The sequence below is a fragment of the Durotheca rogersii genome, assembly GCF_024521655.1.
Source record: "Durotheca rogersii strain YMJ 92031201 chromosome Unknown GGS23scaffold_11, whole genome shotgun sequence".
In the NCBI taxonomy this organism is placed as follows: domain Eukaryota; kingdom Fungi; phylum Ascomycota; class Sordariomycetes; order Xylariales; family Xylariaceae; genus Durotheca; species Durotheca rogersii.
The window spans coordinates 21,397-45,380 of record NW_026251242.1 but is presented as its reverse complement, the minus strand read 5'-3'; the positions used below and the strand labels follow the sequence as shown (position 1 = coordinate 45,380).

At 38.9% G+C, this 23,984-nt stretch overlaps 4 protein-coding genes across 4 annotated transcripts; 2 read left to right on the top strand and 2 right to left on the bottom strand.

Moving 5' to 3' along the window:
- Positions 1-3,433: 3,433 nt before the first annotated feature.
- Positions 3,434-4,189, top strand: GGS23DRAFT_605308 (putative SPP30 protein; the record flags this gene model as incomplete). Its single annotated transcript, XM_051519739.1, has 2 exons — positions 3,434-3,636; positions 3,739-4,189. The coding sequence occupies 2 exons, from the start codon at positions 3,434-3,436 to the stop codon at positions 4,187-4,189; spliced, it is 654 nt and encodes a 217-aa protein (XP_051371446.1).
- Positions 4,190-4,538: 349 nt separating this feature from the next.
- On the bottom strand, positions 4,539-4,967 carry GGS23DRAFT_605306 (Apc13p-domain-containing protein; the record flags this gene model as incomplete). The annotated part of the gene is made up of 2 exons (XM_051519738.1): positions 4,539-4,859; positions 4,965-4,967. The coding sequence occupies 2 exons, from the start codon at positions 4,965-4,967 to the stop codon at positions 4,539-4,541; spliced, it is 324 nt and encodes a 107-aa protein (XP_051371445.1).
- Positions 4,968-8,804: 3,837 nt separating this feature from the next.
- Positions 8,805-9,263, top strand: GGS23DRAFT_605305 (uncharacterized protein; the record flags this gene model as incomplete). The annotated part of the gene is made up of 1 exon (XM_051519737.1): positions 8,805-9,263. The coding sequence occupies one exon, from the start codon at positions 8,805-8,807 to the stop codon at positions 9,261-9,263; it is 459 nt and encodes a 152-aa protein (XP_051371444.1).
- A 2,420-nt stretch (positions 9,264-11,683) lies between these two features.
- GGS23DRAFT_605304 (fungal-specific transcription factor domain-containing protein) lies at positions 11,684-14,043 on the bottom strand (the record flags this gene model as incomplete). Its single annotated transcript, XM_051519736.1, has 6 exons — positions 11,684-12,180; positions 12,226-12,934; positions 12,991-13,461; positions 13,558-13,809; positions 13,867-13,929; positions 13,999-14,043. The coding sequence occupies 6 exons, from the start codon at positions 14,041-14,043 to the stop codon at positions 11,684-11,686; spliced, it is 2,037 nt and encodes a 678-aa protein (XP_051371443.1).
- Positions 14,044-23,984: the final 9,941 nt, after the last annotated feature.

The window sequence follows — 23,984 nt, the reverse complement described above, 5'->3', positions numbered from 1 at the left end:
AATCTAATAATAAAAACGAATCTTTAATTAAGGTAAAAATAGCAAAGATAATAATCTGGCTAGGTAATAAACTAAATGATAAGCATGGCATGGCCTGTACTTACGGGAGCTGTGGTTACTCTATATAGGTATAAGGCCTATCGTAGCGTATTACGTAATGCATCAAGAGGGTACGTCTTACCGTACCACTTCAATATACGAACGTTAATAGGCTTCGTTTTAATACTTTAGGATCTCCTCGTATAATAAGTTAACGTAACGGTATAATACTTTATAGAAATACTCTTCGAATAAGATATAGAGAGGGTTCGGAGCGACTTTAGATATTACTTCCTTAAAAGATTACTCTTCGTCCTCGGAAGATTACTCTCCCTTACTTACGCCTTTAACATCCTCTATATCTAAATTTAATTCTTACTCTAGAATAATAATCGATGAAGCTACTCCTTATATTACGGTTAATAAATTAACGGAAACGTTACTTGCGTTAATTAAAGTAATAAAAGGATCGATAGTTATAAAGCTAGGTCCGGCGGGGGTAATTGATAGTTTAGCAGTTAAAGGACTCGCGTTTAACTAAATAAATTAACCAGAATTAGTTACTCCTCGTCGTAACTTTACTGTTTCGGGAACCGTTAATAGGTTCTTTCCTTATTAATAAAGAATAAGTAATTCCTTTATTATCATTGCAAGTTTAAGGGTTTATAAGTAACATTAACGAGTATTAAAGAAGGCGGAATAAAGCTTATACGTTAACCAAGGACTCGATACGAACGATTATAAAGTAGGTAGTTAAAAGTATTAAAGCGTCGGCCTTACGTAAAGTTAAATTAAGACCTCGACGTACGGGGATAAGAATACCTATAACGAAACGTAAACGTAACCGAACGAATACCACTAATAACAATTAATACTTTAAAAAGAATTAAAATACTTTTTAATCAACTTATTTTAAGCCGTACTCCGAATATAAGTTAAATAAAGGGCGGTACGACGAACCTTATACTTTCGTTTCCGGATAGTAAAAGTAGTTCCTAACGTAATAATAAAAGCCGGAGTAGCCAGCGCGACGAGAGTTATAAAAGTAACCGTCGGAACGGCGAGATTAGAGGAAGTAATAAGGTTAGAGGTAGTTTCGGAAACCGATAGAGTACTACGATTACGTCCTCGTCCTCGTTCCTATTTAAGAATATTATTACGAATAGGAGTCGTAGTAATAACCACTGTTTAAAAGGCCGGAGTAATAACTATATTACGACCGGCGGAATTAACCTAACAAACTCGAGTTTAAGAGCGGATATTACAAATAAACGTAACGGGGAAGGAGTTCTCTTCTTCTACCTCTTCGTTAAAGAAAAGGGAATCTTCCTTAAGGGATTAATACTCAGAAAACGACTCGGTAAATAACTCGATAGCTCGAGAAGTAATACCTTAAGGTCCGCGAGTAATAAAGGCTAGGTTACGTCGCTTAAAGGGGTTAGCGATAATTATATCGATATTTTGATTAATAAAAAGGTCTTTAAACGGTTAAGTAATTATTAGGTTCCCGGATCCGGAAGTGAAGAACCTATTACTACTGCGAACGTAATTACTGACCGAAGGTTTAATATTACTAACCGTATACGTAACTTACGCATAGCTACCGGCTTAGGTACGGTATCCTCAAAGGTTCGGTATCTAAAAACTTGCGTCGAGGAAACTAATAATGCGTTCCTCGAGCGAAGCTATAAAGCTCTGAAGCGATCATATAATCTGACATAATTATAAAGTATCTGATATCTTAAGAAATCGTTAATTACGGTACTACCTTACTACCGGTAAATAACGAATAAATAATAAATAGATTATCTCGAATAATCTCCTACTTATTAACCTAAAGTAATTAACGATCGCTTTATTACCCTAGGTTACTTTAATATTAAAAGTAATATATTAATTATAAATGATAAGCCTCACCGCGATAAATTAATCTCTATTTTACGGTCGCTTAATTAAAGTTTATTACGATTTGTATAATACGCGAGTTACGCTTTATGTAAACTACGGATAAAGTAAACTTACCTTATAATAGTAATTAACGAAATACTATTAATTATATTAACTTATGATCACGTAATTAATATGTTACGTAGTAATTAAACCAGCCTATATAAGCCTACATACTGCAAAGCGTAAATGTAGGCGCTTACGTTTTACGCGACATAATAGAATTACTTAATTATAGTTAGGAGTATATACTTATGATAAATAACCTAAGGAGGAAAGAAAGAAAGAGAAACAAGATTAATTCGAAAGCGAGATATCCTAGATATATTTATACTTAACCGCCTTCGTAAAAGAAACGGTAGAATCGGTTAACGGAAGTAACGTAAGCGCGCGCGACGGTAACTAAGGAGATTAAATCCTAATATTAACACTAGAGTAACTACTACTATATTATATATATAACTAACTATCGCTTAATTGAAAGCGAGTAATTACGTAAGTAATTATACGAGTAATTATTTTCATTTATAATAGACTATAAAATACTAAGTAAGGGGTACGAAGAATATATAACTTAGGAGAAAATACCATTAATAATAACCGGAGTATATACGGATAGGGGGACTTTGGAAAGCCCGAGATAAGGTACCTAGTAATCGATTAACCTTAATAAGGTATAGCGAGACTAAGGAGTAACCCCCTAAGCCACTATCGCGAGTAAAGAACTATAGTTAACCTTACTTTCGTAAACTTAACTAGGGGGTATATTACGTAGGGATACTTCCCTAGTAGGAACTACCTAACTTACTTAAACTAAATAAGCACTTCTATATATATCTATAGATTACTCCATACTCTTTAGTATATTTCCTCCTTCCTAATTAGTTAATATATACCTTCTTATCCGTATTTCATTACTTCCTTTACGCGTAACCTAGTAAGCTATACGTAGCTCTTACTAGTTACGTAACATTATTTTAATTACCAGCACTTTAAATAAATATATACCTTATTACTTTTCTATAAAATCGTTAATTATATATATATTTATATATATAATACTTATATATATTTACCCTTTTCTTTTTGAAAAGATTGCTCTTAATATTCTATAAAACAAGTTAATATAAGTTGATAAATATTTCAATAATATATATAAATTTATATAGTAATTAATAAAAATTTGAAACTTTTTATAATAGTATAATACTTTTTAATTAAATCCAAATTATAAGACTATTTTTAGACTTTTTGTCTCTGTTACTTATTTAATTTCACATATATATAATGCTATATCATAGTGCTGTTAAAATATTATAAATTGCACTAGGGGGCGTGAATCTATGACTCTATAATTCCATAATTGGCCGCCCATCCTCGAGCCTCCTCATTTCTTCTCTAAGATCTATTACCGTACTTAGTTACCAGCACCTACTCGAGAGAAGCAATGTCAAATCTGCAACTCGTAAAGGCAAGCGGCAAAGACCAGCCTGGATTGCGTTACCCAACGAATGGCAAGACAATATATCATCGGCCCTTAAACCGAGCCAAGGCCTCGGAGCTCAGCGGTGCGAGCTTTGCATACTTATTCTCCGAGATGGTCGGCTATGCATCAAAGAAGATTGAGAGCATTCAAGATTTAGAGAAGCGGTGAGTGTGTAGGTAGGTGGGTGGCACGGAAGAGAGGGAGAGACACCAAAGCGCAACAGTCTCTTACTGGTTTTGCTAATGCGATCCTATCTTACGAAATAGTCTCAACGTACAAGGCCACCCCATCGGAGTTAAGCTCCTTGATCTTCTCCTCTGTCGCGAACCGCCACGCTCGCAGTCCCGGCCGCTGAATATCATTACCCTCCTGCATTTCATAAAGATAAACGTGTGGCAGCACTTGTTCAGGCGGGCGGCGGACGGACTTGAAAAATCGTCTGACCCGAACAAACCGGACGAGTATATGATCATCGATAACGAACCCCTTGTTAACCGCTACATCAGCGTACCGAAGGACTTAAGCCAACTCAACTGCGCTGCCTATGTCGCCGGCATCATCGAGGGCGTATGTGACGGCTGTGCCTTTCCTGCCAGGGTCACTGCACACAGCGTGGGAAAGCAGGAGGAGGGAGAGATGTGGCCAGGCCGGACTGTCTTTCTAGTCAAATTCGTCCCCGAGGTTATGCAAAGGGAAGGCTACCTAGGGAAGGGATAACGTATGTGTGAATTACCACGTCGAAAGAGGACCACGGGGCAACTTGATGGGGCATTGCATGGCGTTCGGTACAATTCGGGGGAGTTGGGCTCGGTCTATTTTGTGGGCGGTGCGGCATATCACAGAATATTGTGAAGGAAGGGACAAGGTTAGTGGTATGGGATCATGCCCGATACCATTACAATTGATCCACTGTTGATCATGGGCAATACTTCAGAGGTTGAAGCTACTCATGCCGATTTATCATGATGCTCCCGCTACCCGAAACTAACCTCTTCCATGAACTTGCTCGCGGTGGAAGCCGTTTGTACTCCTTTCCTCCATTTCACTGCCAACACGTGGCATGTCCTCACCGTGGCAGGCCCTGGTACCCGTTCCTTCGAAATATGATCCCATCGCCAACCTTTCCTGACGCAGGGCCTTTCCTCATCAGCTCGTTTAGACCAAGATCTTTCCAGGCCGGTTCCTTGTTGTGCTGAGTGGCTTTCTGGATTCCAAAGGCGGCATGTTGATCAGGAACGACATCATCCTCGTCCTCCGGATTGATGGGTTGGTAATGAGGTGGCACGTAGATCTCATCATCGGGTAGCTTGTCCTTGCAGAAGTCCTCAAACAAATCGGCGTCGCGTGCCCGTTGCATGTGTACGTATGTATAACGACCGTCCATGTTCTTGACTAGGGTCAGCTAGCTATGCTTGATTTCTCGTGGCAATTATCAGAATGATATATTTAGCTAAGCAAGCGGAACTAGAAAGGGGACGAATGGGACACGTACCATGATTGCAGGGCCGAGGTAGATGATACTACGTACCTGTATTGCTTTAAGCAGGCCACTGTACCTCCTTAGGTAGAGACAAAGCTTTAGCTTTATACATTGTAGAAATTAATAAGACAGCATCGCTAGGTAGTTAGGAAGCTATAGTAGGTATATATATATTTTTTATAATGTCAAGATTAATAGTATATTATGAGTATTATTTATTTTATATTAATATATTTAAGTTTAAATCTAAATATATATACATATATATATTGATTTATTAGCAATACCTAAAAAGATTATATATAAAATATTAAAAAATATAAATATATTTTTAATAATTTAAAAACTTTATTTTGCTTTATATTAAACGCTATTGTTATTATTTATAATAAACATAATGACTTTTTCAATTTTAATAGTTATTATTTAAAAGTATTAAAATAAGTATAGATTTATTAGTTTTTATAGCTATTGTTAATATTAAATAGTAAAGAGAAATAGCGTGGACACACTGTGAAAGTAGATATACGATAGCTAGGCAATTGCTAATAACTAGCCTAGTGCTAATCAGACTAGATTATAGTTATAAACAGTTATAATTAGTTGATCAGCTAGTTGAAAACGTAGTTAGAAAAAAGAAACAAAACTAAATAGCGATGTTAATAAAAAGCATGTTCAAAGGAGTAGTATTCTTTACTATAAAGGTATATAAGATTAAGGTTAAACGACGGGAATCTAAGTGTGAGATTTATATGAATACTTATCAAAAAGGCTATATAGTCTAGTCTCACTATACTATTACAGCAGCTATTATAAAAGCGTAATTATAAAAAGAATATTACGTAGAGAGCTATCTATATATGTATGCCTACTTCTTTTCTAGTGACTTGTTTACTTAACTAAGCCATTAATTTACATATATAATATAGTCTATAGCTTTTTAAGATTTATATAAAAGTTCTTTATATTACCTTTATTTATTTTCTTGCATTTTAAATAATTAATTGATTTAAATTATTTTTTGTATTTTATTACTTTTAGTAAAGTAATCTTAATACCTACGTAACTCTCTTGATTTACCTTATAGGTATAAGCCCGGTAGCCTTTCTAGAAAGCTAAATTAATTAAGATTATATTATTTTATCAGGAATATAGTTATGATACCTTAGATTTTCTATCATGCTAATAAATTATAGAGTTAAACATACTCATAAATACCCTTACAAATTTTGAAAAAACATTATTATTCTTAGCTGAAAGCTCACATACGCGTTTGAATTAGTTAAAAGTTCGTATAGCCTGCTTAAAAGGATTTATCTATTACGGTTTCAGGAGCAATTCGCTAAATAAAAGTCATATATTAACGATTTAAAGCTAAGCGAGAAGAAAAAACAAAAAGTATACTATTATAAGTTGTACTTATAACTACTAGCATTATATTAAGGAGCTAAGTACATACTATATCCTAACGTTAGCTAAGGCCTTATAATAAGTACAGCTTAAAATATAAAATCCTCCTCCTATTTAAAAAAAGATACTTTACCTTCCTTTTCTTTAACGTCTGGTAATAATAACCTAACTCGTTTCCTTTCCGTGCCTTAAGATACGTATCGTATCCTTAAGTACTACCTCTGTCTCTCGGGATACGCTATCTGTCCCCGGGGCTACTCCCTCCGCCTCTTAAAGTACTATTACTTCCTTAAGGTCTCTTTTTCTTCTCTAGTATTAGGAGCCACGGTTAGAGGAGGTACTAATAGGTACTATTAGAAAAAGCAGAATAGTACGAATACTATATAGTAACTTTACAGATTTTCATTCCCCCGACTCTTATTACGTAACCGGCGCCTTTTTAAAATCTAGATACCGGCCATATAGCCGGTAGGCGGCTATATAACCAGCGACGACTACTTTTAAAGTAACTAGCTGTAAGAAAAGAGATCTTATTAATATATTCTTTAATGTTTATATAAAACGAAAAATATCTCCTTTATAAATAGTTATTTCTTTTATTCCTTTATTATTAGCTTAAATATTATAGTGGTGTGGTGGGACTAGGCTACGTAGTGAACAGGAGCAGCGTGGGCACGCTGTGATAAAGGTACGAAAACGGCTACCTAACTGCCAACAACTGGCCCAGTGCCGATTAACCAAAATCACAGCTGTAAACAGCTGGAATCGGTTAATCGGCCAGCTGAGAACGGCAGCTGGGAAAAGGACTAGAAACGGGAAAGCAATAAGGTAGCTAGAAAGGCATGGCAAGAAACGAGTAAATGCTGTAACCTGTGATGGCTGTCGTGATGGCTACAGGTCTAAGTCTAACTGATGAAAATATAAGTGCGTGACTCATATAAATACACATCCAAAAGGCTACGTGGCCTAGATCCACCGCACCACTACAATATATTAAGTTTTAAAGAAAGTTAAAAACTCCCTTTTCTTTTAAAAATAATAATAACATTTTATTTTCTTTTAATTATTTTAGTTAAATTTCTTTTTTCAAATTTAAACATCTTTATTTTATTAAAAAAAAATATTTAGGTTAGTTTATTCATTGTTAAATTTTTATTTTATTTTTATTTTGAAAGTAGACTAGAATAATTAACTAAAATCACAACGCTAGTAGCAGATATCATCTAATACAGACGCTGAGAAGCTACTGAAAAGTGGGCCCCAGGCATAATATGCCAAGGCAGGCCGGACCAGCCTTACACCCGCGTTTATTTACGTTCCTCTCTATATCATTTCATGGGCGCCCTCATTCAGCCAGCTGAGAGGTTCTGTGCTGCTCGTTCTTCGGTACGATATACGACGTACAACATGACATACGAGATCACCTCTATTCCTCTTTGAAGCTGCGTAATCGTTTTGCCCGTCCCTCTATTCATTCGTCACTGTGCCTGCCTACCTTCTTATCTGCTAGCTCGTCCGGCTCATCTATGAAGTCGGTTTATTGTTCGCTTGTTCGTTCTTCATCTCCTACTCTGTCCTCTGGGCCGCATCACGTCAAGGGTAATTAATATATCGTCTCTCTCTTCCGTCTCGCCCATAGCAGCAAGATCCCCCTCTACCCCCCCGGTCAGGAGGTTCTAGTCACTAAGATCCTACCCTGCGTATCTCTCTCTCTTTCTCTCGGTCCAAGACCACCCTTGCACTCACTACATGGCTTATTCACGTAGGCACATCTCTAGGGAGACATCGTTTCTACCCTCAACTATACGGTTTCCTAGGCACACGTTCCTGCATCCGCCAAGTCCCTGTGCTGCGCACGCAGCCCATTTCCGCAGTATCGCCATACATGTCAAGGTTATGGTTACTTACCGGCCTGACTTCTTTTGACAAGGCGACGGGACCGCACGCGTTCTCCCTCCCGAGCCTTGATTCCGGGGCAATTAACGCCATCCGTCGAGCTATCCCAACCGGCTCCAGCATCCCCATCCCGAAACATATCCAGCGCGCGCGCACAACTCCCTCCCTCTCCCTCTCCTTCTCTCCCTCTTTCCACCCCCCCCCCTCCTCCCATGTGCTGAAAGGGTAGACGTTGTTGACTACGGCTTTTACCCCCTTGGCGACGTCTTGCTGGTCTAGGCATTATTCGGCCTGGAGCTTTTCGTCCTACTAACCCTCTCCCCCTCCCTCTCTCTCTCAAACCCTTCCTAGCATAGACCTAACCTCCAAGCCTACTTTCCGGAACAGCGAGGAATAAGTCTATATGCACTTCCCTCCTGTACCTCGTCAGCTATTCGTCCACTTCGAGCCTTGGGCACCGAAATTGGGCACGCGTGCATCTTAAATCTCTCCTCCGGATCCGACATCCCTAGCACGCGTCAGCACCGCTTCACATATCGCTGGGCAATGGCTTCGACCGGAGTAGACGAACATAAGCTATTGGAATTTGGCCCGTTGACGATTTCCACCCAACGCCTTTCTCCCGCGCACGAGAGGAACCTGGAAACGAGCCGCCATAATTCTAGCACATCGACACCGTGCTCAGTATCAGCCCCCAATGGATTTGACACCGACGCCGAGGCCATGATGCCGATTAGATCCTCCGACCACCTGAACAAAACAACCACCGCAACCATCCCCCAGCCGGATTGCACTGTTTGGCCCGGACAAGAGCATTGGCGACAGAAAGCACGAGCAGCCAAAATCAACAACAGGTCCTGTCAGTGCATGGCTCGCCTCAGCAACCGAAACAGAATAATTGTCAAGGTACTGATCGTGGCTCTAATCGTTGGGGCAGCGGTCGGCGTCGGCTTCGGCATCAGTAAACCCCTCGGCGCGGGCATATGGCAACCTAACAACCATTGAATTGCCTATAATGTCTCCGACAAAGCCACAGCCGCTCATCTTCGGCAAAGGTGTGGTTGGAAGTGTGATACCCTTGCTATCGTGTGAGAAGGTGCCCGGTCTTGGGACGAAGTAGCGGGAGGCGATACACAGACCTGCTTTGTCCGCTGAGCGCTCATCTGTACCTGTGGCTCCAGGCTACTCGTTGGTTCTCGGTTGTCTGTATTTGGAAATATTCGACATCACCTCGATATCCATCTGGACCCTAATTCATAGAAAAACATTGGGTCTCGCAATTCGGGCCAGGCGAGGAAATAGAACCCACGTAGAGGAGGCGTTCGGAGTTTTTGTTCGCTATGAACAATGTACATTAACGATAGGGAACGCGTCTTCTCGAGGTAGCAACCAACACTTGAGATGGTGTATGCACGTAGCGATATTTCAGTGTTTCAAGGATCGAGCATAAGGTCAATTCCGGAGGTTTAGCGGCACACGGTGGATGTTCACGTTGGGGGACGGCTATAACCACAACTGCCACCTCTTTTCCCTGGCCGTCGTCTATTTACAATTACGCCAATTGTCCCGCTGTTCGTGTCTACAGCTTAAATGCACATAGATAGGCGGGAACGGCGTCATGCGAGGTCCAATGGCAAGCTATAGACATGTACCCCGGAGCGACGTGAGACGACGCGGGCACGCCAGCCCCTATGTTAAGTCATTAATCGTAGCAGTATCAAGCAATCGATGCCTCACAGCTTATTAGATCACGATGCGAATTGATAGGCTGGGGTGTTGTTTTGTGCCTACAGGGTTTCCCCGTTATTCTAATAAAATAGCATCGGTTCGAATGGGCGAATACTGGAAGCTGTTGGGATACCAGCGTTTCTAATCTGCTCGACATCCCCGTCTCCGTGGCCTGGCTCCGAGGTCGCGACTGTATCTCTCCAAGGGAACTAGGACCGCCAGTGTGTCCGATTATGTACTGTCATCCCGAAATCATGTTCCTTCTTGATCCTCCCGGTCCGGTACATGGCATCTATCCGGCTACGACGACGACGAACACGACGGGAATCATGCCCAAGTACGCCGCACACAAAAATGTCCAGTGCCTGTTATTTTATGACTCTATTCTTTCCATCAACATTCGGCGCGGATTTTGGTCTTGATAGCTACTTAAGCCAAGCGTCCCGCGCTGTGAAGTATGAATAGGCAGCTCTGACAGGACCGCAGCTAATTCTGCTTTTTGGTTGGCCATTTGATGACGGCACGGCTCGGAACCTTGGGTTCTCGAGGTTACCAAGGGTACCAAACCCCAAAAAGTCGTAGAGGCGAAGAACAGCACGATGCCAAGAAACCAACCATACTATGATGTAGAAGTTGAAGTGCTGCTCTCTGTCGGAATGAGATTAAGTATCAGAAACAGACGGGATAAGCGACTGAAGGGCATGTCCGCCCTCCCTGTAAGAGGCTGATAATACAGAACTATCAGCACTCGCCAATATCCAGCCTAGATGCTTCGACCAATGAGAGCTGTGGCAAAAGTGTGGCTAACAGCAACGCTAAGGGATACAAGAACGAGAGGCCTCTATATGAAGGAGCTGTACGGACAGCGTCGACGATATGTGTGGACAAATGGGTGTCTGCTAAAGCGTTGCCGGAAGATTGGGCCACAACTAAGACGGGGACTCAGCCGCTAAAGATTATCATGGAACGTATAAGAGGGAGTGGTATTCATCTAACGATGGGTGACGTAGCTGTCTGGACGAGGAACATCGGCGCAACAACGGACACGGAACCAAGCAGCCGAATAGTCGGATCTCCTTCACATGCTGATTTCGTTGCATTGCCTCTTCCTGCCCAGGTGATGCCCACCGGAGTGACGGTTGTTGTCGACCGATTCCAGATGCTAGAGCGAAGACACGTCATGTTTCTAGCCCCCACAGAATAACGAGCTTCAAGGAGACAAGTGCGGCGGCACATCATCCAGGTATGTGTGTCCTGTCGGGTCGACGTGAGAAGTAGGTACGTGCTTGAGGACAATGCGAGGGGGGAGGCCCTCGGGGCAAGACTCATCCTGACGGAACGCACATACACAATAGGGGGGGGGGGCCTCCGTCGGCTTGTCGTCGTTAAATAGCACTTCCACGAGCACACAGAAAACGACAGACTCGACACTCTAGATCCAGGCTTGAGGACATTAGTATATCAGATCTTCCGCAACCTCAGTGGCCTGCTTAACGCGTGCTACAAGTAGGCCAGCTACCCACTAATTCGGCCACAGGGATTTCTTCTTCCACGCAGTCCTTTCTACCGAGCCGCAACGCGTCCGTCGTACGGCACAAAGCAGGCAAGCCATCACGTGAAGACAGAGTGGGATAAAATCCTGCATAGCCTGAGTAGCGATGACCGAGTTTTTGAAAGTCCGCAAGGGGGGGATTGTTTTACATCCACCCGAGCCCATTGCCACCAAACGCCATTCCAAAGCCTCCGTAATTCGTCTGCGCTTGCCCAAACATGTCTCCCCACTCGATGGACCCTGCATCGATAAACCCTAGCATTTGATCCCAACTCACATCGACGCTTGCTTGTGTGGGTTCTGCCGTGCCGACATTCAGGTGTTTCAAGTCAGGCAGAAGGTCGGCGTGCGCTTGCTTGGCCTCATCAGGTGGTAGCAGACTCTGAAGCTTGAGTATGTAGCCCGGCCGTTCTGGAGTGGTTCCCGTAGCCTCCCGCAGCACGTTTTCACGAACCTCCCAAGCACGGACCGTCAAGATGGCGGCTGTCGTATGGCCCTTCACCGAGAGATCGTACAGTTCCGAATAGTACCCGTAGGAGACTTCGGTAACGGCCCACGCCCTCTCTACCAACTGTCCGGACGTGCGCCAGCTAAGCTGGCCCACCATATACACGAAGACTTCGATTTGGAAATGAGACCTCACTATATGCCCATTAGTTGGGTATTGCCTGGAAGACGGAAACTTACCAAACCATAGGAAGGCGCCTCCTGTCTTGGAAAACTGGTACATCTTCAAAATGTGCTCCCCCGCTGTGAGGGACAGCTTGAATAAATGATCCTTTGGGGTGAAAATTTCGGTACCCCACTCTGGTTGTTCCCTCATCGGGCAAATCAGTTCTCGCAGCTTAGCAACCATAATCGACTGAGTCTCGGCAGCTAGTATGTGGACGGGCCCCATCGAGAGGTCGCTGTATTTGCTGAGGATATCTGAGATGGCCTTGTCTAACTCGTCAACACGGTTTTTGGCTCTTTCGATTTTCTCGGGTACCGTGGTCTCCGAGCCCATCTCATTCTGTAGGATGACTGCGTGTAGTTCTGGCGTGTCAACCATGGTCTTGGCCACCTCGCAGCATATCAAACAGAATACCATCTCCGTCGGGCTATCTTTAGGCCGAATTGTCGTCATGGAAGGGTAGAGATCGGAGTCATCAATGTTCAGGGGTTCCTTCGTATCCCACAAGCGCGGGAGGAGGGACTGCCCTAGACCAGACATCAGGGCATACATGGCATCGAGCAATACGATACGCCACCAGACCCGCCGCCGAATCTCTGTCTCGAAAGGCGAGAGCCCGAGAAAGTCGCCGTCCCTATGAAGCCCCATCTTCTGCGCGATTCTCACCGTCACGCCGTTGAGAATCCATGCTGCATGACGGTCGTAGCGACCCGGTAGAGACAACTAAGAGGGCCATGTCAGTCAGACTCTGCTGCTGTAGGGTACTCCTTCATGCGTACCAAATATATCACCAGCGCTTGCAACACCACCATGTCGTAATTCTTGAGGATGCCGATACGCATGAGGGCAACACGACAGCCGCTGGAAAATCGGCTGTAAGCCTCTTCTTTCGTTGAACCAAACCGTTCTACACATTCTTCCTCCGCTAATGCCACAACAGCCATAGAATATATGGAGAACAATAGCGCCTCGATGTTCTTAGGTACGTTGGCTCTACTGGTGGCAGCTTCAACGAGAAGCGGCTGGACTGTGGGTACGTGTATCACTTTAGTCAACGGGTTGACCCTTTCAAGAAAAATATGCCACAGGTAAAATACATGTGCCGGCATAGGGTGCAGATCTTCCAGATTAGCATCAGACGTATCCGACAGGATCAGGCCTGTATTGGGATCCGGCGATTGCGAGTCCGCCGGAGTACACGGGTCATCTGCGTTTTCGTCATCTTCTAGTATTTCACGCATCGCAGCTAGCTGGGGACAATTAGAATCCAAAGGTTTGCCAAGCGCAACTGCATAAAAATCGAAAGCGGCCCAGGGGGAAGGCAGGGGATGAGAGACACGACTTACTTCGCCATGAATACTTCCCCATAAGAAGCTGTCTACAAACTTAACGCCGCCGTCATCAACTATGAGTTTTCCTGTAGGCATCCAATTCTGATCCCGGCCTGGAGACTCCGTAGAGGACGGAGCCGAGGGCTTTGCAGTGGCATACTCTGATAGCAATTTTTCACACCGAGCAAGCCTTTGCTGCAAATCCTGGTTAGGCCGCCTCCTCTTCCGCGCAGGCGCCGGTGTGCTGGGTGTGCATGTAGAATTGGCCTTAGGGGCTGTAGTGTTAGGGCGACCTAGATAGAGACTTCGGATTAGGGAACTCACTTTAATGCAGTTGGAGCAAGGGGTTTTGCGGTCACATTTGATCTTTCTACTCTGACATAAGACCTGTGTAGGGACTTGTAGGTGAGAATGAAGGCCTTTCAAGAGCTGACAGGTGGCGGTATAGCGACTTACGCAAGCAAGCACCCTAGGCGCCTTTCCTGACGAGCTGGACGACATGTTATCTACCTGCCGTTGCATCCCGAGGTGGAAATAGGGGGCGGCGTAGCGTCTCTCATCTAAGGACAGTAAATTCACATTCAACAGCCACGAAAAGGAAGAGGCGAAGGACGGAGGATGAAAAAGAAGAGTTATGATGAGAAGAATAAGGAGACGAAAAAACAAACAGAGGGCGGAACGAGAGGAAAGAAAGCTAGGCTATACCAAACAAATCGACGTCTGTCAAGAGGGTAGTTAAAATAGTGGACGGGGAATGGAAAGTAGGGCAATGACAAAGAACTCGGGTAGGAGATACCTCCCCACGAAATTGGTGGAGGTGAGGCTGAATCAACAATGATGCGTAGGCGCCGATCCGAACAAGGATCCAACAGTCCTGGAGCCGAAGCACAGCGAACCGGCCCAAGTGTGACTTGGAGGTAGGCCTGGGGATTGATAGAGTTCCTCTCCGAGGCGCGGCTCGGAATCAAGCAGTAAATGCCGGGCCAGACGAGTCCTAATCGTTGTTCTGTTGAGGGGGTTAGAGGCGACGACGTAGGTAGGTGGAGCTGAAGTGCGCAGACGCACGCACGCGGTTCAACCTGTCATAGCCACAGCTCACTTTGCTGGCTATAGGCAGAAAGGCGCTGGTCACAGAATATAAACAGGGTCTCAATTAGGAGGCAGGATCGGGTAGGAGGCAGACATCAAGGTAAGTTGAGGCGAGTTCTAACAGCATACGAACTGCACGTACGGTGGGTATAAGGGAAGCAGATATCCCTACGCCAACAGGCTGCACATAATGACGAATGAGTTGCAGGGGGCTTAATAAGGCTTAAGGGCGAACGTATCTGCTGAGCACAAAAAAGCAAGCTAAGTTAGAGAAGGTAAATAGCTAGAGAATTGTTATGTAAATACTAATTAAGAAAATAGCCGTCCGAGGCTTGAGATAATAATTTAATAATTAACAATAAGAAAAAAGGCGAAATTAAAAGAATACATGAATTATTCTGCGAAGTAGAATAGCTTAGACTTATTTTTAATGTTTATGCTAAAAATACTAACTTATTTGAAGGATAGAGAGATATGAAAAGTATACTTAGTTTATTTAATAACGACTTTTACGTTTACTAATTTTATTTATTATAGAAAAACTCTTAAAAAAACATAAGAAATTATATATAGCAAATTTTTAATTTATATTAAATTATTTATTAAAATACGTTGAAGCACTCTGTGCTTCTCTAAGTGTTCGTACCGAAAACCTAGAACCTCTCCGAAGGCTACGGAAAAAGAGGTAAGTAGGAATCGACGTTTAAACTGCGAAAAGGTATTGATTAGTAATCGATTCTTGATTGAATAAGGAGAAACTGACCTGGATTGAATAGAGAGAAACTGACCTAGATTAAATAGGGAGAAACTAACCCAGATTAATCTATATATAAATAGGATTAAAATAGATAGGAAATCCACGCGTTAATGAATAAATAGTAATAGACGGGTATGCTACGGTTTTATTAGATGCATTTCTTTTAAATAGGCTGTACGAACTTTCAACTAATTAAAGCGGCGTATACGAACTTTCAGCTAATAAAAATAAAGTATTCCCTAAATGATGCCGCATTTACAGAGGTATTTATAGGGGTATTTAACCCCGTAATTAATTAACATAACAAGGGGTTTGACGTATTATAACTGTCCTCCGGATAGAATAATAGCTTATTAATTAATTTTTAATTACCCAAAAATCAGTATAAATAATCTTTTTAGTAAAGGCGTTGATTTTTACCACGTATAAATAACATGAAAGGATTAACTTATTACTCAGTACGGTATTTATTAGGAAATATAATTAACTTAAATACTTTCTATAGACTATTTTAAAAGCGTTAAATAAGCTGTTATGAAGTGGTTATAAGTCGTTAAAGATATATGTTGATAAGAAATAGAAGTTAATATTATATCGAAAATAAGTAGCTATAGACTTATCTCAAGATCGTAATACGTTAATAATACGCACTTTTTTTAAAGGAAAAACCTTCTTAAAAGTACGGAATTAACGTTAATCAATTAAGAAATAGATAGATTAATAATAATATAGCTTTTATAGTCGTTTGAAACTAATAAATAGGCGTTGAATTCATAGAAAAGAAAACTATCCGTTATATTAATAAATACCTCCTTTAGCTACTTTAATGCAATGTAGTTATCTGACTAGCTGTTATTTAAAGTCATAAAGTATTAATCGGCAATATTTATAAATTAATCTATAAACTAAGTAATTTTGAGCTCCTTTTCTTTAAAGATAATACCCGGTCAAAAGTAAGGCCCATAGCGTTAATATACCCGATAAACAAAGCTTAGGTTCTAATCTAAAAGTTTTTAACAATCGCTTTTTTAATATTTAAACTCTCCAGAATTAAGCCATCGAGCTTTAATACCTTAGATAATACGGAAAACGGAAAGATAATAATAGAAGAGGGTACTTACATTAACTAAATATAATTCCTTCCTTATCGACGTTAAAGGTAAGATAAGGTTATATCCAGCCGTATTCGGCTTTCAGGACATTGAAATACTAATTTATAATTCTTTTATTAAAGTAGTTAAAGCGAGAAGCTTTAGTTTTACGCCCGGACTTTAACGTAATTAAGAAATTAGGCTTTAAAAAGTTATAAAGTTATTTTTTATTAAAAAGCTATAAATCGCTGTTCGCGTTTAAGATATCTTACGTAATTCAGCAAATAATGCTATAATTAAAAATCAATCCTAGCTCTTCTTAACGTAAAGTTTATATCATAAGATATTGTAGTGGTGCGGTAAGACATGCCCTCTTGATACATCACGTGACACGCTACGATAGGCCTTATGCCTATATAGAGTAACCATAGCTCCCGTAAGTACGGGATATGCTATGCTTATTATCTAGTTTACGACCTAGCTAGATTGCTATCTTTGTTATTTTTGCCTTAATTAAAGATTCGTTTTTGCTATTAGATTCGTCGTTCTCCGATTAATATATTTATCTTAGTTATAGGCGCTTAAGTTACTTCGTCGTACCGCTATAGCCGAATAAGTAACTTTTACGTTTTATTCCTTTTCTTTTCTTATCTCTTATACCTTCGGGCTAGCGACTACTATATCTCTACGACTAAGGGGTATAGCTAAGATACGATAACTACATTAGATTCCTTGCCTCTCGATTAATATAGCGATATTAGTTTCATCCGTTTTGGATCATCGTACGTGCTATAGTCTTCGATAAAGTGCACTTTCGAGTAAACATATCCGGGTCTCTAGTATCGCGTACGCTCTGCTCCTCCTTAATATTCCTCTTACCTATTTATTAAGCGTTATTATAATTATACCTTCAATTACGCTTACCTATCCTAAAGCTTAACAGCTAGCGTAGTTTATAAAACGCTATATATAATAGCTAAACGATATATCGAAACGCCTTTCTAAATAATAAATTATATAATAAACGTGAGAAGATCCTTCTAAAGAGATTTTATAGCAAAAGAAGTTTATTGAATAGAGGTTTAATTAGTATTTATTTCTATTAATCAAGTAATACTTTATAGCTATATATTTATATTTACTGCTAGTTTTAGCCTATAATATGTACCTTAATATACGGCTAATTAAAACTAGGAAAACGCATAATTAAAAGTAAAGACTTATATAAACTAGATTTATAGTATTCTTAAATAGCTTCAAAGTTAAAGAGTAACGATATAATTAGAATAAGTTAGTTTTAGCGTTTTTTAATTAGAGACAGATGGCCTCGTAGGGGGGTAGCCTGTTACCATGTAACATATGGTACTTATAAAACGAGCTATATAAAAAGCTTCTTATTTTAGAATTTGTTACATAGCTAGACAAAGAAGCTACGTATGCGAGAGCGCGTGCGAGGAGCTATCTTACAAGTAACGAGAGGAGTAAAAGGAAGGAAAAAGGTCTTATTCTATCTAAGAACTAGCTAAAGGAATAGAAGTAATAAGAACGTATATATAAAAGCTCTTATTACTAAGGTAGGTAACGAAGAAGAGCAACCTAATGTATAATTTCTATATAATATACCCTCTAGTTAACGGCGTTATACGCCTTTAACTACTGAATAGGAGCAGTGCAGGCACGCTGTGATAGAGGCACGAAAACGGCTACCTAACTGCCAATAACTAGCCTTATGTCGATTAATCTAGATTATAGCTATAAATAGCTGTAATCAATTGATCGGCTAGCTAAAAACGGCAGCTAGTGTAGTGGTACGGTAAGACATGCCCTCTTGATACATCACATGACACGCTATGATAGGCCTTATACCTATATAGAGTAACTATAGCTCTCGTAAGTACGGGCTATACCATACTTATTATTAAGTTTATTACTTAGCTAGATTACTATCTTCATTATTTTTACGTTAATTAAAGATTCGTTTTTATTATTAAATTCGTCGTTCTCCGATTAGTATATCTATCTTAATTATAGACGCTTAAATTACTTCCTCGTACCGCTATAGCCGAATAAATAACTTTTACGTTTAGTTCCTTTTCTTTCCTTAGTTCTTATACCTACGGGCTAACGACTATTATATCTTTACGATTAAGGGGGTATACCTAAGATATAATAATTATATTGGATTCTTCGTCTCTCGATTAATATAGTAATACTAGTTTTATTTATTTTAGACCATCGTACGTATTATAGTCTTTAATAGAGTATACTTTCGAATAAGTTTATCAAGGACTTTAATATCGCGTACGCTTTATTCTTTTCTAATAGCGACTACCTTATAGCTTTTTCGAACCCTTAACCTTTAGTCTATAGAGTTCTTATTACGCTATTAGGATCTAAAAGATACCGATCGCTATCGGCGCCGCTATATAATGCGCGAAGTAGTCCGCGTTTTACGTTAAATAAAGTATTTTACTTTATAGTTATTTATTTACTATAAGGAGGTACGTATAAGCCCAGGAACTTTTATAATGATATTATTACTATTAGAATAACGTTTAGCCTTTAAATACTAACGACGCCTTTAAGTTATCGATACTACGATATAATACGACGATTAAACTACGTTTATATTAATTAGGATAACCCTTTTATAGTATAGTAGTACGGTAAGACATGCCCTCTTAATGCATTACGTAATACGTTACGATAGGCCTTATACCTATATAGAGTAACCATAGCTCCCGTAAGTACGGGACATACTATACTTATCATCTAATTTATTACCTAACTAAATTACTATCTTTACTATTTTTGCTTTAATTAAAGATTCGTTTTTATTATTAGATTCGTCGTTCTCCGATTAATATATCTATTTTAATTATAAGCGCTTAAGTTACTTCGTCGTACCGCTTAGCCGAATAAATAGCTTTTACGTTTTACCTTTTTTCTCCCCTTACCTCTTATGCCTTCGGGCTAGCGACTACTATATCTCTACGACTAAGGGGCATAACTAAGATACGATAACTACATCAAATTCCTTGCCTTTCGATTAATATAGCGATATTAGTTCTATCTATCTTGGACCATCGTACGTACTATAGTCTTCGATAAAGTATACTTTCGAGTAAATATATCCGGGTCTTTAATATCGCGTACGCTTTACTCCTCCTTAATAGCGACTACCCTATGACTTTTTCGACCCTTTAACCTTTAATCTACGGAGTTTCTATTACGCTACTAGGATTTAAAGGATACCGATCGCCGTCGGTACCGTTATTTAACCCGCGAAGTAGCCCGCGTTTTACGTTAAATAAAGTATTCCGCTTTATAGTTATTTATTTACTATAGGAAGATACGTATAAGCCCGGGAACTTTTATAACGATACTATTATTATTAGAATATTACTTAGCCTTTAATACTTATCATGCTAATAAGCTATCGATATTACGATATAATACGACGACTAAACCGCGTTTATACCGATTAAGATATTCCTTATATAATTATTTATTTATTATATAGAGGAACCCGTAAAACCCGAAGAACTTTCGTCGTAAAACTACCGCTATTAGGGATAGTATTTAGCCCTCGATATTAACCGCTTTCCCGAACCGCTAATAATATAGAATATCTCGTGCGAATAAATAAAGCTTATAGCGATTAAGGCAACCTCCTTATAGTTATTTACCTACTATATAGAAGACGTACGAACGCCTTAATATAAATTATAATAACCTATACGACCCGTTATTTCCTTATTAATATTAAAAGCGGATAAAGGCTAATAATAATTATACCTTAACCGATCTTACGATAGCTTCTTTTTCCTTCTAAACTTATTAATCGATATAAATTAAATATATAAATACTAATAACTCATTATACTAAAGGTATTTTAGGATACCTAGGTATAATAACTCGACGATATAATATACGATATAATATAAATATTTATATTAATAATATAGATAGGAATTAATAGATTAATAGCTACTAATAACCGATAGTTTTAAAGAGAATTAGGAATTAATATTAATAAGACTACGTAAATATAAAGAATTAGGGAAACGGAACTAAAGTCGAATTAATAGGTATATCTATATATAAGCTAGCCTTATATTACTAACTAATAATTAATATAGCGAAAAGTATTAATATAGGCGTAAAACGACGCCTAGCGGTAATACCGCTAATATTATTAAATAACTTCCGTTAAATCGAAACCGGCTTATAGCTATAACCGGTATCGTATCTAACGCGATCCTTTATTCGGGATTTATTTCCTATACGTATTACCTTAACGAAGGTTATACGTTAGGAGTTCTAAACCTTAATAAAAGGAATTATCGTCGACTTATTTATAATAATTAAACTATTAGTCTAAGGAATACGTATCGTATTTTAATTAGGCGTTAGCCGATTAGAAAAGCTCGTATAATACCCGGATCTTATCGATCGGAATAATATAATAAATAATAACATACCTATATTAAAGGAAAAGTATTAGGATATAGATAATAGTTATTATACCTTTACCCCTATATTAGATAATAAAACCCTTACTATCTTTCTTTTTACTTAATACCTCGTATTATTAAACTAAACGGAATATATAGCTAGGAAACGGAATAAATCGCTATCGGGACCTAAAGTAATAAAGATTAAATTACTAATAAAAACCTTAAGAGTCGATATTAGCTTTCCGCCCTTATATCCGCCCGAAGAGGAGGAGGACGACGATAAAACTCTTACTTAGCTACCCCTTACCCGCGGCTCTATACTTATCCCGCTAATCCTTATAGCATTATCTTAGAATAATAATAACGAGGCCTCTAGTAACTAGAATATACCGGTAGCTATCCCGATTATCGTAATACTAGCTATTAGATTCCCTAACCCTACCGATTATGCTAGGCTTAAGTTTAACGAATATAATATAACCTAATAGCTAGAAAGGGTAGATCGATTATTTAACCGTTACCGTATAAGCGACGACGATAAAATTAAAAAGATCGGCGAATAAATTACGACTAAAACTATTAAGGAGCGTATTAATAACGTTACGAAGGATTAAACGATCTAAAGAGTTATCGTTATAACCCTAAAGTATCGTTTTAAAATTACCGATAGACTAAGTTAAGCTAACGTTAAACGTAAACTCGTATAACTAAAACGAGGTAACGTAATTAATAATCCTAAGGCGATTTTTACGTATCTTATAAACTATAAACGTTTCTTTAAGTTCGTAAACGATAACGGAAAGCTTCCTTAAAAAGTAGGATACTTAACCGATAAATTCCGGATATCGTTAATTATAAAGTTCTATAAGACGGAAAACTATAACTATAATAAGATCGGAAATATCGATTACCGGATTCTTTATATCTAGCTTTATAAGTAAGCGGAACGTCGTATAGTAGTATAAATTACCGATAAAATCTAAGCCGAGGAACGACGATAATAAAAGATAGTAACTTTCGAGAAGCCCGAGAAGCTTATAATATAGATAGTTTAACGATTAACGACTCTTAGCCTTTAAATGCCTTTACTACCGCCTTCCTCGTAGCCTAAACCTTCTTACGGCTACCTAAGTACTAGTTAAGAAGCTAATATATAGGCTTTCTATAACCGACTTAACGCTTTAAAGATAAAGATAACTTCGTAGAACTACCGTTAAAAGAGTAGCTCTTATAGCCCTAGGGATACGTACGGCGCCGATTAATAATATTAATAAGAAAACCCGTTCCTAGTAAACGCGGTTCGGAACTTAAGTCTTTATAACCTATAAATTAATAAAAGAACCTTAATAAGTTCTAAACGTAATATTATATTAAACTACCGAGGTATACGTAATAAGATTCCATTAATTTAAACGAGTAATTATAGGAAATTCGAATACTAATTTTATAATACTTTCGATCGGCTTTATAACTATAGCCGCTACCCGCTATTAATGGATATAACGTAGAATCGTTTCTACTATAGGAGTAATAAGTAACTATACTACCTCGAGAACGGAAACCTAGATAAGCTAGAGTTAATACTAGTCCTAGGATCGATTATTACCTAAGTTAAGCGTAAAAAAGAACTAATCGCTTATTATATCTTATTTTACGTATATTAAAGTAAGGAATCTCTAGAGTAAGTACGTAGGATAGTATATTATTATTTAGCCGGAAAGTTAAAGCTTATATCCCTCGATTTACGATACTTTAAAAACGAAGATATAATACCGAAGTAGGAAGAAATACCTAGAGCTATATCGGAAATTAACGTTATTTAAATAATCGAACGTAAATATAACTACGAATTATACGAGACTAGGATCTTAAGTTATAATTAAACTAAGAGTTTTATCGACGACGAAGGTATTTATTATTATAAAGGTATTATTAAAACGGACTTAGTCGAAGTTAACGTAGTTAAGCGAGCTAGAGGTTCTAACGGTAAGTATATTAAAAGAGAAGTACCTGATTAAGAGGATATAGAGGTCCTATCGTTATAACTTAAGCGTAGATCGATTAAAGCTAGTAAAAACGCTACTTTAAATACGAACGACCTAGTTAAGAAAGCGAAGATTATTAACGAACTATTAAAAGAGTTTTAGCTAGATAAAATTAATAAGAATAATAAAAAACGCTTCGAGGTTTCGTAAAACGACCTAATTAAGTTTATACCCGGGTTTTTAAAATAAGTAATTAAGTACCTTACGATACGCGTTATAAAGATTAACGAAAGTTAACCTAAGGTTATTAAGATTATAAAGGAATAGGTATAAAAGGATCGGAAAGAAAGCGTTAAAATACTTAACGTATTATAAACTACCGCCTCGTTTATTAATCCTTCGAGTAAAATAACGGTAAATTTTATTATCGCAAAGGATATTAAAAACTATATCCGGCTTTTTCCTAAGCTAATAGTTAACGTAGGACCTAACGGGAACGAAGCTCTCGTATTTACGGTAATCGATATAGGGACGTAGTTCAATATAATCGTAGAAAGTTACGTAAAGAAGTAGCGTCTTCTTATAACCGGTACTAAGGCGATATAGCGAGGTTTTAAATCCTTTATAAAGACCTTATATATAGGAATAATCGACGGTTTTATTTAGCTTATCGATTATTACCTTCGCTTATCGATCTACGTCGTTAAAGATAGGTTCGTTAATTACCTTTTATTACTTAGTATAAACTTTATCTTTTAATCCCGTATAAAACTCGAATTCGACGGAAGTACCTTTATAGGAACCGTTAACTTTAGCTCGGCCCGGATAATAATCTCTCTCGCTATTAACTTAAGAAGCGATACGCTACTAAGCCTTATACTCGGCGATTAAGAAAACTAGATACCATTAATATCCTAAGCCGCTTTAATAACGTATATAAGCCTAAAAACGCGTTCCTAGCCGAGTATTTAGAAACCGATACTAGCCTTTAAGTTAAAATTAATTATGCCTGCCTTTATAACGACGATATAAAAGTAATACTTATCTTCGACGCTAAGG